At 35.7% G+C, this 14,129-nt stretch overlaps 1 protein-coding gene across 4 annotated transcripts; it reads left to right on the forward strand.

Annotated features, from left to right (window-relative positions):
* Positions 1-2,279: 2,279 nt before the first annotated feature.
* On the forward strand, positions 2,280-8,822 carry LOC112784350 (uncharacterized). Of its 4 annotated transcripts, XM_072229929.1 has the most exons (4): positions 2,280-3,339; positions 3,468-3,564; positions 4,498-6,689; positions 8,450-8,822. In XM_072229929.1, the coding sequence occupies exons 3-4, from the start codon at positions 5,155-5,157 to the stop codon at positions 8,505-8,507; spliced, it is 1,593 nt and encodes a 530-aa protein (XP_072086030.1). In that variant the 5' UTR covers positions 2,280-3,339; positions 3,468-3,564; positions 4,498-5,154; the 3' UTR covers positions 8,508-8,822. The 4 variants fall into 4 exon arrangements, with proteins under 4 accessions (XP_072086030.1, XP_029152319.1, XP_029152320.1 ...); XM_029296486.2 differs by lacking the exon at positions 8,450-8,822 and having other exon boundaries at positions 4,498-6,754; XM_072229930.1 differs by having other exon boundaries at positions 2,840-3,564.
* The last annotated feature ends 5,307 nt before the right edge of the window (positions 8,823-14,129 follow it).

The raw sequence follows: 14,129 nt of genomic DNA on the forward strand, positions 1-14,129 counted from the left end.
ATGGCTTCGAGATCTAGAGTCCGCATAAAAGACGGAACACCAAACGGGTGCGGGCTTACAATCGCATTTGCTTCATCTTGTACCGCCGGATTGCCTGCCAAGTCTCCGTCATCGTTTTCATCATCGAATTCATAGTTAGCTTCGAATTCGTCTTCACTGTCATTATTATCTTCTTCCCAATCTATATCCCCGAACTCATCAACATTGATCTTGTCGCCGACCATACTCATCCCCGACTGCTGTTCAAACTCAACGTACACCTCTATCATCAGCACTGAGATCGGGTTTGTTGATAAATATACAACATCTGCTGCATACTGGTATCGTCAGTGATGGACATTATTTGAAACTGTATTAACCCACCAAATACTTGCACAGGACTTCTGTATAAAAGATTGCTCACCCTTTTCAAAATGTGGCTTTGAATGTTATTACAAAGACCATTTTGCAACTCAACAAAACCCATGGTACATGGAATGACAAATGACAATGGACATTCACAAACAAAAGTCACTCCTTCATGTGTGTTTGTTATAACCTTACCGTTATAATATACTCGCAAGTTTGCAACACCTTCCAAAACTTCAGCCTTAACTAATTCTATTTTTTTGACACAGTTATCTGCCAAAAAAATACCCCACTAAGGACTTTATGCAAGAAAGAACAAGAGGAGAAGTGAAGATGAAGATGAACATCACCAGACTTCATATTTATAGGTAAATTTGTGGATTTAAATATTATTTTGTGTACAAAATGCAACCTGCGTTTTGGGGCTTCCAAGAAAAAATTTCTGACACTAACAAAACGTAGGTTGCGTTTTGTGGGCTTCAAAATTTTTTTTCTTTTTCTAACTTAGTAAAACGCAACTTGCGTTTAGTATTAAACCAAAAAAAAAAAAAAGAAAAACCAAAACGTAAGCTACGTTTGGTGTATTTCAAAATTCAAAAAAAATAAACAAATACAAAACGTAATTTACGTTTTGTCTCTAAACCCATAGCAGTGCAATATTTTGCTATGCCTCCATTTCATGGTGTTACACCATGAGCTTCTCCATTTACAAAAAAAACTAGAACGAGGCCCGCGCAATACGCGGATGGTAAATTAATAATAATATATAATAAATATTAAAAATGACTATATTTTATAGAATTAAATTAAATATGTGTAAATTAAAGTTAAATTTAAAATGTGTTTTGTTTAAAATAATTTGTAGTACAAAAGATTTGGATGTTGGAGTTGTACAAACTACAAATTGATATTTTTATTTGGTGATTTGATTTTTGGATTTGTTTTAGTTGATGGACTTAGTTTTCTTATGTGGTGCTCGTCCTCATTTTTCTTGTAACAAATGTTTAAATTCGTTCATCATATTTCTCTTCACAATTATATAAAGATGTGTTTCCTGCAGTGTTAGTAAATCATAGTTAATAATTAGTTAAAAAGGAACAATGAATAGCATATTAAAAGAAGTATAATTTTAACGATATTAAAATACAATTATATATAAAGTATTATAGAATAATATAAAAAGTATAAAAAGCAAAAATAATTAAAATATTTTTTTCGTAAATTTAATTTAAAAATATAATAAATATGTTTGTTTTGTACATTTTCATCTAATATAATCATTTCTAAGTAAAGAGACTCTTTTTTATTTGTGGGTGTTAATGTTTTCCATAGATGAACCACGCGAACTTTGATAAATCAATTGTCTTTTTATTTGTTGATATTGTCCAAAGAATGATACTCCATTGAGTAAGTTTAAGATGTTGTGTAGTTTCGAAATTAATTTTTTGTGCTAAATTTGATGTCATTTGAAAGAATAGTGATAAGAAACTTACATAAATAGTTCAAATAGTATGGAATTTGAATATTTGTAATGTAAAATTTATTATGATTATTAATATTATTATTACATTTGATTATGAATGTTTATTATATTTAATGAGTTATTTATAGAAATTAACAAATTAATTATTGGAGTTATAAATTTATTGTATTGTTTATAACGATGAGATATATTTAGTGAGATATAATAAATATATGGATATAGATTGAATGTGTTTGTAAGTTACAAATTTGACTACAAATTTTGTATATTTTATTTTTTTTGCTGATTTAAAAATAATAGTTGATTTAGCAAAGACTGAGTGATTGATTCTAATATTTTGCCAAGTAAGCGATGTTGTTGACATGGAATTAATAGAAAGAAAAAGATGTTTTAAAAATAACGTGAATAAACTTATATATCTACTTTTATATATTAAAAATAGATGAGCCTTTCTTTGCTCTCTTTTCTTTTTTTTATTTTCCTCTCAAACAAACATGGCATAAATGTAAGCTATAGAATCTGAACGACAAAATGAGATTCCCATTGAGAAGAAAGCGAAAATCAACTAAAGGAATCAGGAAAATTAAATGGAAAAAAGTTTGAATTGAAGAATGATTAGGTGTCAGTGCAAGGGAATGAATGGTGAAAGAAGGCACTTTCTAAGGGAAGTGGACAAAATTTACCTACATATGATTAGTAATTAGGTTAAATGATTGATTAAGAAATTGGTTCCAGCTATGTCAATAGGCAAGAAATCATTTGAATTGATAAAATGATTAGCTTTAAAATTTGAATTTTGTGTGTACATGCAGCAATTCATTGTGAAAGAAGATTGCATACGCTTCCAAGTGGTGAGGATGCTGAAGAACTCCCCTTTTCTTTGCATAAACAACGGCAGATTGAGCATCAGACGTGTCGATCACGAGGAATGTATTGTAGTGACATTGTACTGTTAACTGCCAAATGCACGGTCTAGCATAAACTCTAGTCTTGACTCTTGACACAGCTGAACAGGCGATTGCCAAATTGACACGCATTCCGCTGGGTTGAGTCTCTGACAAAGAAGTGGGGCCCACTCTTTCCCACCGATTCATTCCCTAGCGTTCCAGTTTCCATTTTTCTCCGTAACTGAATTTCGTTAACCCTCCTTCCTGCACAAACCCACCTTCATGCATATATCGAATCAACTAACCGTACGCACTCTATGATATCACTATCACACTCATTATGCCATTGAAAAGCTTCATCCGACGGAAACTACTCTCCCTGCTTCAGCCATGGTTGAGAGAAGAGCCCCAACTCGACATCTAGTTAGGGTTCCGTCACTCCCTTGCCGTCGCCGAGAACCTTCGTTTTGACGTCTGTGTTCTCAACCGACTGTTCGACTCCCCTTCTTGCCTCTTTATCAAGGAGCTCACAATCGAACACCTCACTCTCAGATTCTCGTCCTGGCTCTCCGCAGCCTTCAACATCGAAGTTCACGGCGTTCGCATTATGCTAGCTTTCGAGTGTGTAGCTCCAGTTGAACAGTTTTCTATTATTTGGCGGTTTCAATTTTTTTTATCTTGTTTTATTTCTGTTTTTGTGATGCACGTACTTTTGTTAACTGGCATGACTGTTTGGTTTGTTCTTGAAGTATGCCGGATGAGGAGGTAAGCGCCAGGAGGTTGCATTCGTCGAAATTTGATTATACGGATTATCTTAGAAAGCTCCTTGAGGTTCTTGATCCTGAGGTAATGGATGAATTCCACTGGAAGTTAGAGTTTAGGATACTATTCAATTTGTTTGAATGTATGATGCACGGACACGGACACTGACACGGACACGGGACACGTCGACACGCGAATTTTAAAATCTTACATGACACGGGGACACGCATATATATAAAATATAAAGTATTTTTTAAATAAATTGTAATGATATTTTGATATTTTATTGATATTAAAATATAAATTAAAATTTTTAATTATTTTTAATGTCTTATTTTAATTATATCAAGTATTTAAAATATTTTTTGTTTTAATAAATAATAATATATACTATATCTAAATTTATTTTAAGAATATATGTTAAGAATAAGACTGGACACGCGGACACGTGATGGTATTTAGGTGTGTCCAGGCGTGTCCGGAGAAGAATTTTTTATTTTTTATTAAGACATGGTTGGACACAACAGACACGCGTGTCAGACGAGTGTCGTGTCCGAAATGTGTCCGACACGCAGACACGATAACTCAGCGAAGTGTCCGTGCTTCATAGGTTTGAATTGGTGAAACTTCTTAGTTTTCAGTCTAATAACGGATTGTCATTAAAAAAATTGATATAAATTTTGGCGGTTATGTTACCTGTTATTGTATATAAATATTCATAGGTACATGGAATATGAGTTTAATTTGCATGCTCGTGGCAATACTATTGGAATATATAAAACATAATGAAAAATAGTACTGAAACTACCTAATGGGGAGAACTGTATAGTAGTGCGTGTTTCAAGCCATCGTCTTAACCGTTTATAGTTATATGTTGATGCTATAATGGTCATTTAGGTTTGATATATCATTTATGTTCTTTGGATTATGAGGGAGAAAGATGTCTTAGCCGCAAACTTTTGTTATGAGAAATTAATTTGTTAATTATAATGTCATTATTTTTTTGTTTGGATTTAGGGATGTTCTTTGCATCATGTTTTGGAGAGCAAAGTTTTTGCTGACCCTGAAAGGAAAGATCTTACATCATCTTTCTTGAATCTTATTATGAAGTCGTCTCACCTAGAGGCACATGACATTAACATGGAGATTCAGTTTCCTATCTTTAATGCCGAGTTTATGTGTTTTGGGGAAGTAAAGAATTTTAGTGCAAGATCTGATAATCTTGATCAGAAATGTCTCTTTAGAGGTTTCCTTACTACAATTTTGATTCCAGTGAGAGAGGGCTCATATATGTTAAATTGCACTGGATTGAGAGTCGGATTTATTGGTAAAAATCAGCCTGACCGTGCTTTGCTTTCATCTGATGTGCACATTTTCATTACATTAAGGGATCTTCAGTTGGTTGATTGCACTCTCTGTTTCCCAGAACTAGGCTTTTCATTTACTCCAAAAGATGTTTCTGTATTTCTAGTTATTCACAAATTGCTATCTGATAAGAACAATGAAGCTAGAAGTGCTAGAGAATTATGGAGAATAGCTGCAAATAAAATTGGCCATATGACTATAATTCCTATGTTATCATTGCAAAGATTAGTTGGTATTATAGGTCAATGAAAACATTATGTTGATGCTTATGAGAATCTCTTGCTGCTAGTTGGATATTCTACTGGCCCAATGTGGAAAATGTCCATTTCTAAAATGTTTCAGAGAAAACAGGTTTTCAGTTCTGCTAGAAACAACTGGAAGGTTATATCAAACATTGAGAAGAAGTTACCTGTTGAAGGCATATCACTAGTGAGGCGAATAGCTCGTCATAGAGCAGCATTGGAAGTTCCCTCTGATTGTCATGAGGAATGTTTGGCCACGAGTAAATTTGTTTGCCCTTTTCTTTCTGTTTTGATGCTTATTTGGAAAGTGATCTCAAAGATAATCTGTTGTTTCTTAAACATATTTGGGGAAAAGATAGTGGAAGATTCAGATATTGACGGATGTTTGCGAAGCTCTAGTAAAGATCTTTATCAAAGGTGTTGTTTTGTGCTAAACTTTGGGAAAATCATAGTAAGATTGTCCCAAATTAATGAAATCCAACCTTCTGCATATGAAAAGTTGCATGCACATACTGGAATAGCATACTCAGATTTCCTTCCAATATGTTTCTGTATTGATCAATTTTTACTAGTAACCATTAAAGATAATTTTGGACAGAGAGTCTTTGTGTCATGTGGGCAAATGAAGGTTGAACCTGCACCTTTGACAGTGTTTCCAGAAGCAAGTCCAATGAATAAGCTTAATACAGATGAAGAAAATGGAGAGGAAGGCACCCAGGGATCAATTCTGTCGTGTGAACCTGCAAAATCATTTGTCCTGTCAGAATCTAATGTAGCCCAGGCTGAAGATACTTGTGATTCTCATGTTCATAGCTTTATGGGAAAATTGTCTGCTAGTTGGAAGGGAATTTGTAGTAGTTTTAGTGAAAGTGAGATTGAGTATTCTGAAAATCCATGCCTTCTCTGTAAGTTTGAGACATCTTCCGCATATCAAGACAATAAGAATCCCTGTTTTGGGTTTTGTGAATTTGGTTTTATGCTTGGAAAGATAAATTTATTTTTGACTCACTTTTCAGTATCATCTGTGTCTCTACTTGTTAGTCAGATACAACATGTTTGCACGGCGGACAGGAAGGAAGCATCCGATGCTCCAAACTTAGTAGATAAAGCAGAACATGCCTGGGTTGACACATATGAGTATTATGCCAAACAAATGATTATTTACTTGCTTCAAAAACTACCACAGAATCATTTCCATTTTGGAGCATTTGTTGATGGTCCATTTGTAAGATTTTCACTCAAAAGAGAGGCTGGTCTTGATGGCCAAGACATTAATGACATTGCCAGCCATGATAACTTTGACAATAATTTTGATTTTCATGATATTGAAGTGGCTGTTGGTTCACCTTCATTATTAGATATGTCACCATTGACAGATCTGTTTGGGCTTGATGATGCCAAAGCAGAGTATATTACATTGGAACCTTGTGTGGTTGATATTCCAAAACCCGATAATGATAAGTACGTATCTTCAGGAAAGATATCAGTTGGTTCCTATATTCATCAAAATGGCTTAAATGTTTATTTGGAGGAGTTAGCAGACAAACATCAGATTCAACTTTTAGTGGTAAAACCAATCATTGTACAGATATTATCAGTCAGGTAGATGTTTTATTTTGATTATCCATTTTCCTCAATTTATGATGATGTCCCAGCAAGCATTCTTATATCTTGATGAGTTCTTTCTTTCTTTAATATCCATCCCCTCCCCCCCTCTTCTATTCTCTTGTTTATCTGCTTTCTGCAATATTATTTGTGGACTATTGTTTATTTGGAACTTAAATAATTCTGATGTTGCAATTTTGCATGTGCACATATCTTGACATTGGCATTGGCTGATTCTTGTCTTCATGTATGTTCTTCTTTTAGGCACATCTCTATTTAATTTCGTTTAATGAAAATGGGAATATCTTGAATTTTGAGGTAGCTTGGCATTTGCCATTTCTGGAATAGTTTGTTTGGTCCATTAGACAAGAATTTGATGTGTTATGTATCTTCCATTCCCCTTTTATTCAAAGAATTTGAGGGTACAGGTTGTTTTCTTTTTTCTTTTTAAGATGGGGCAGGAAGTGAGTCAAATTGGCTTGTGAGTTAGTTTGAGCTCAACTTATTGATAGCTTGGTAAGCTGTGCTCATGAGCGTGTGAACTGAACTTGAGAATGGATTTGCTTAAATAAGGTCTGGTCGTGTGTGTGTGTGTGTGTGTATATATATATATAGGCACCATAGCATGTACGCTGGAGTTTATGATGCCTATGGTTATGATGATTATGGTGGCTATATAAGTTTGGCAACACTTAAAGTCACACTTTTTTAAACATGTTAGTAACACTTCTGAACCCTACTGGCTATGAGCTCACGTGTCGATTAAACTTCTGAACCCGACACATTCGGTAGCTAAATATAAACATTGTCTCTCTGTTGTACTTCCCCAGGAGAAACATAAAGAAGAGAATCCTCAACCTTCCACCATCTCACTGGAGGCAGTGCTATCTGGGATATAGTGCCCGTCACACTCTTGGGATATAGTACCTGCCATACTACTCCGGGATATAGTGCCTACTACACTTTTGCGATATAGTGCCCATCACACCCTTGGGATATAGTGCTCACCACACTCTTGGGATATAGTGCTCGTCACACTCTTGGGATATAGTGTCCATCACACTCTTGAAATATAGTGTCTGCCACACTCTTTATATTCATATTTCAATCAAACATAATCACAATCAGAACCAAATTCAAATTCAAAATCGTAGTTATTTATATTCACATTTATTATAAGGATAATTAACCTCAAGGCGTGAGCGGGATAAAACCACCGTCCTCACCACAGTTGGGAATTGAACCGAAAGAAATCCTCAACCTTCTATCCAATTTTCCGATGCGACAAGAGAGGAAATTCTCAACCTAACTTGTCCATCGTAACACAAGAGAGGGGATCTCCAACCTCAACTTGTCTATCCGTGAGTGGGACAAAGCCACCGTGGGCGGGATGAACCACCATCCCCACAGCATCAAAATATTTCATTTAAAAAAATTCTTATCGAAAAATTACTCAATTTAATCTGTTGCAGTCACCCCCAATTGTTAATCTAATCTACAAAAGCTACACAAGCCCTTTTATCAATAGTCACTCTACTATTTCTTTTCTAAAGCATCCTTAATTTCATTAAAATCGTCAGTTACCATCCAAGTTTCATTAATGTTGGCCACTAGTGATAAAACTTTTGGCCAGAGTAATCTTCTAGTTTGGGGTTAAAGATTGACATAAATGGCTGTGAAATATTATTCCTCATTACTGTCAATCGTGATTTTCGTGTGTATGAATTAAGGGAGACTGTGATGTCGTTTACTTGCAGAGGCGACTGTGTTCTAAAATCGTGGCAATGTGATTTGGCGATGATAGAATTTCTTTAGCGGTAGTGTGAGGCATGACTGAGAGCTCACAGTGGTATGAGGCATCCACTAAGATGTATTTGCGATAGCTACATGAAGATGTTTTGAAAGAGGTGGTTGCAACTGTCCTTTTTATGGGAAGCAACAACTCTGGCTTTGTAGGGTTGTAGAAGGAGTGCAATTTTATTTGTTCAAGTTGATTTGATGGCAGTGCTAACTTGAGGATTATGGTGGACTCGTTCATTGGCATGTATTTAAAATTTAAAATTGAACAATTTTTTGTAGTGACTACCATGGGTGGTGTTGACCAAAACAATTTGAGCTTGACTTTTAGTATTTGTATGTTCTCCAAACTTTTTTCTACTTTTATTGGCATTAATGGCAGAATATTAGTAGTTAGTCATAGGAAAAAAAAACGATCCTTGAATGGTGATGTTTTTGGTAATCAAATAGGGTACAACTAATAACAGCAATGGAGGCGCATCCGTGGTCAATAACACCGAGGTACTGAGCAATGACAAATGTTCCACTGTTGTTTGATGAGCAGTATCAAAAAATTGAGTTGCCATGAATTTTGGAATTAAATAATTGAAATAGTTGAAATTTTAGGTATCTCCATAAGGATTTGTGATGTTGTCAGTAGTTATCATAAGTAAGTGGTAAAAATTAACCCAAAAAAGAGAATCACAACAAGCAATCATGTTCTCCGCAACCACGCCAATGTTTCGAAGGTGAATTTAGGATTACGTCTTGTAGTCATAGAACATAAATTTGTAGAATAAAGATAAAACTATGATAAATCTTCTTGTTCTGGATTGTATCTCTGCGTTGACATTTTCACATGGGTGAAATACTTGTAAAGAAATTTCGACATTTAAGTCACAAGAATCTTTGAGGTGAAATAATGGTAATATAAATTATGTGGGTGTGAAAACTGTACCTAAAAGGATTATTATTGTTTGTATCTTAGGTTGCATTCGATTTTGAAAATAAGATAAAGCATGACATTGAAAATAAGATACAAATGATAGATATACTAAAATGAGTATTTTTATATTTTATTTAGTTAATATAAAAATGAATAAATTATAAAAGTTCAATTTATTCTATTTTTTTTATATAAAAGATCTAGAAAGAAAAATATAGATAAAAATAGAATTATAAAAAATTAATAAAAATAATAAAAAAAATAACTTATATTTTTTATCAGTATTTTTGTGTCTTTTTTATTAGAAAGAATACAAAATATATTAATTAATATAATGTGTAAATGTCTCATCTTTTAAATATAATTTTATATTTATATATTTTTATCTCAGTATTTCGTTTCTATAAACAAATGCAATTTTAGTTTAGGTGATGAATTTAATTAATTTTTTTTATATTTTTAAAAAAGTTTAGATAAGATACGTAAATATAAAAATATTATTTAAATATAAAAATATCATTTCATATCATTTGAGTTATACAAATCGTTAGTAGTTGTTATTCAAGATCTTACAAATCATATTTAGTTTGTACTATGAATTAAGTGATTTTATTGGTTCAAAAGAAATGTCTGAAACACTTATAAATTTTTTTGGTTCTACCACTGCTCTCAATCATCATTATTTAGTAAATGAAGCTTATTAATACATTGGAACTCATCAGTCTCTGCCTACAAGCCACGAGATAAGTGTCGTGATCAATCGTGAATATCTGATTACGAACTAAAGAATTAATTAGTTTGCACATACTTTTATCTTTATAAATTTAATTGCATATATTCTCACATTAGCGAATAAGGACGCTATGAATAATATTTAATTTTATGCTTTTGAAATTTATAAATTATAATCGTTTCCTTTTATGTGCTTTTGGTGCAACTGTTTGGCCATAACGGTGAATTAAAGCTTTTTCATTTTTGGTAGTGAATTTGATACATGATTAGATAGAGTGATAGTGGAGTTGAAAGATGACAAGTCCAATAGCGAATTTCCATTGCCTCAGCCAACCGGTCCCAAAGACCAAACTAAAACGCGTCAGTGTTAATGTCCTGCTCCTTTCTTTTTATTTCACTTTCATATAATTAAAGAAGACTAGAAAGGTAAGGTAGTTAAGTCATTGGTAATTAAATTTAATTAAGTTTTGTAATACTGTGCTTTTTAATAGAATTAAGTTTTTTTTCTTATTTTTTTCCTCTTCTGCGTTGCCTTTTTTTAACTTTTTTTTTTATATTTTGTGACTTTTTTTTCTTTTTTTTTTTGTCTTTTTTTTTCTTCTTCAACAAATTCTTTTTTATTATATGTTGTGTTCAGTCATCCATTAGATTGGTGGTGAAAAGATCGTTAGAGGTGGTCAGAACCAGAGTGGCGAGGTCGGTAGAGGTGGCAAATGGGTCTAAATTCGCCGGATCGACCCGCGTAATCCGCTAAAAAAAGTGGGTCGGGTTGAAAAATTGGGACCGCCAAAGAGCAAAAGTCCGTCTAACCCAAACCGCTTAAACTGCGAGCTTTGGCAGGGCGGGACGGACTTTCCCGCCGGGCTTAGTTTTTTTTGTAAGAAGGTATTTTTGCAATTTTTTTTGCCAAAATCCAACTTCCCCAACCCAACTTACAAGAGTATGAAGATGAAAATTGAGTGTTCTAGATTATGTTTATGTTGTTTTGGAGACAATATTTATAATTATGTTTTGGATTATGTTTATTTTGCTTTGAAGATAATATTTATAATTATGTTTTGGATGAAAATTTGGTTTATAATTATGTTTATTAGATATTTATAATTATAAAGACTTTAATGTTTGTGAATATAAAAAAATATAATTTTTTTATACCTTTAGAAATTATAAATTTATTAATATGGTTGTAAAATTATATATATTATTTAGTAGTTAATAGTTAAAAAAAAAAAGGAGCTTTGGCGGACTTAGCCTGCCAGCCCGCAATTAGGCGGGGTGGGGTGGGATTCTAGGACCGCCTCGCTAGGCGGGGCGGGGCGGACCAACCCGCCAAAGGGCGGGCTTCTGGCGGGGCGGGGCAGGCTTCCCTGCTTGCCACCCCTAGAGGTCGGTAGGTCGGCAAGTGGTGCCACCTATAAAGACACTCCCAAAGTAAGCGTTCGTACGAGAAGGCAGTAAATTAGGGTAAAAGTGACGTACTTAAGGAGAGGGGTAGGTCCTTCCCCTTTATCCCTATCTGTTCGGGTGGGGCCTTTTACTTGGGCCTAGCCTTTTTCCACAATTGCTTACCATTACTTACCCATTTATCTACCCTTCTGCAAATGCCATTTTCCTCCTTGCTTGCAGATTTTTTACTACTGTCACGAGAGTCCTGCCATTTTCATCTTCTAGCACCTTTCTGCGTTGCAATTGTTAGTAAGTGACCATTTATCCGTGCCATTTTTGCTTATTCTCCGTCATTGTAGCCTTGGTTTCCTTTTTATTGTTGCTTTTTTAGATCGAACTAATGCTTGCTAGATAGCTTTTAGGGGTACCGCAGGTGTCTTTTTTTTTTTTGCAATTTAGGCTAGAATGGTTTAGTGTAGAATGATTTTGGTTTAAGTGTAGAATAACTTAGTTTTGACTTAGAACCTTCTCCCGCCCTCACGATTTAAGTAGTGCTCCCGCTGTAGGTATGACGCAGTGACCCTCTGTGAATCAGTACACTCAGTGTACTACCGGTGTCACGAGCACATCCTCCAGGGTAACCACGGAGGAGTTAACAGAGCTCCGTGACTTGGGAGCATTATGCGAGGCAGCCTCAAGGAGGCAAATTATGAACTCTTGGTGCCGGGCTCCCAGGAACACGTTTTCCAACTTAATCTTAAGGCTCCTCGTGTCCCGGACTGGATGTGGGTGTATAAACCTATGTTCACTACCTTGGGAGTTCGACTTCCCTTCTCTCCCTTCATCATGGCTCTCTTAAATCGGTGTGATGTTTTTCTCTCATAACTTCATCCGAATAGCTGGGCTGTCATCCGGTGCTTTGAAATGATATGCGAGTACTTGGAGCTCCCGACCATCGTCGAAGTCTTCCTCTTCTTTTTCTTACTCACAAACCCTTTCTGGGAGGGGAAGCATAAAAAGGGGTACCTTTCCAACTACTTAATCAAAACGACCTATGAAGGTTTAGGTCGGTAGAACCAGCAAATTGCCGATATCTTGCTGGCAATATTTGGTTCTCATCCCCTTAACCCTCACCTCCTAATGGGTGACCGGAAAGCCGGACAGGACTGCATAGATAAATTCATGTTTCTTTCTGTTATTCTGACGATGCCCTGATTTATTTATTGCTGCCTAATTGCTGACTTCATAACTTGGTTTTCTTTTTCTTTTGTAGTTGGGATGGCTGTTGAGAATACTTTGATTAGTCGTTTGATGACTCACTTCTTTCTTGGGGATGACGAGAACTCTGATTCCTCCACTCCTCAAGTCGAGATTTCTCAAGCCGACGAGCTGGAGGTTCAATCTCAGCCTCTGACTAGGCTACCTCCTGGGCCCAGGGCTAGTGGTGAGGTTGACCATGGCCAACTTGCGGTGGTTGCGTAGTCTTTGGGTGCTCAGATTGAGGAGCCCGAAGTGGTCGTGATTCCCAACACCAAGAAAACAAAATCCAGCTCCAAGCCGGGTTAGGTGCTCTCTGTGATGGAAAAAACTTCGATGCGGGCTTCTTTGTTGATTCCAGCTACTACCAGGCACTGGAAATTTCTTCTGGGATGAGGACCTAGCCGCCCAAGCGAGGTGGACATATTGGAGCCTTCTCCGAGCTACCGCTATCATGAGGAAGGTGGAGTCAATCTTAGTCTAATGTCAGATTTTAGATGGAAAGTACAAGATGGCTCAGCGTGAAATTATTAAGTTGAAGGCTAAAGGAGAGACCTCGGGGGCTAAACTGAGCGAAGCCAAGAGGAAGATGAAGGTGGCAGATGACGAGATCCAGCGTCTTGTTGATCGGGACATTTCCCTTTCAAAGCAACTCAACACCGCTCAAGGTCAGACCGAAGTGGACGAGAGAGTAAGGTGAAAGAACTAGAAAAAGAGCTGGCGGAAGCCGTGAGATCGGCTGGCGCAGCTACCCTTGAGGTCACAAACATGAAGAAAAAGAACAAGCATATTATCAAAGATGCCCGGGACGCAATAGCTGCTACCGAGGAGGGGATCAAAGCCCAAGTCTCACTAATTGTCCTTGAATTTGACATCTCGGTTGTTGGTGCTTTTAAAATGATCCAAGATGGCAAGATCGTTGACATACTGAGGAAGTGAAAAATTTGTAATTAAACTTGTAATGTTGATGTCTTTTTGTTTGCTGGGCTTATGTGTTGCCCTTTGAACTCCCGATTTGTGGGCTTGTTAAAACTTGGTTTATTTTCATGTATGATATTGGTCATTTATTCCTGTATCGATGGATATCCGTGTGTCTTCGTGCAGGGGCTTCTGAGTTGATCAGTTATGGGAAGCCATACTCGTAACTTGGTAGTAATTTCCAAACAATAAATTTTAACACAAAATACTAGTAGTTTTAAAATAATAGGCCTCATCAAAATCCCTTGCCGCTGTTCTGAGCTGACGGTAAGGAGAAAGAGTACCCCTTTTTTCATATATCATGAGACTACAAGTAGGCTTGCAAGATTAAAACAAAGTAAATAAAAATGAACACAAGGAAT

This window comes from Arachis hypogaea, chromosome 20, assembly GCF_003086295.3.
Source record: "Arachis hypogaea cultivar Tifrunner chromosome 20, arahy.Tifrunner.gnm2.J5K5, whole genome shotgun sequence".
Lineage (NCBI taxonomy): Eukaryota > Viridiplantae > Streptophyta > Magnoliopsida > Fabales > Fabaceae > Arachis > Arachis hypogaea.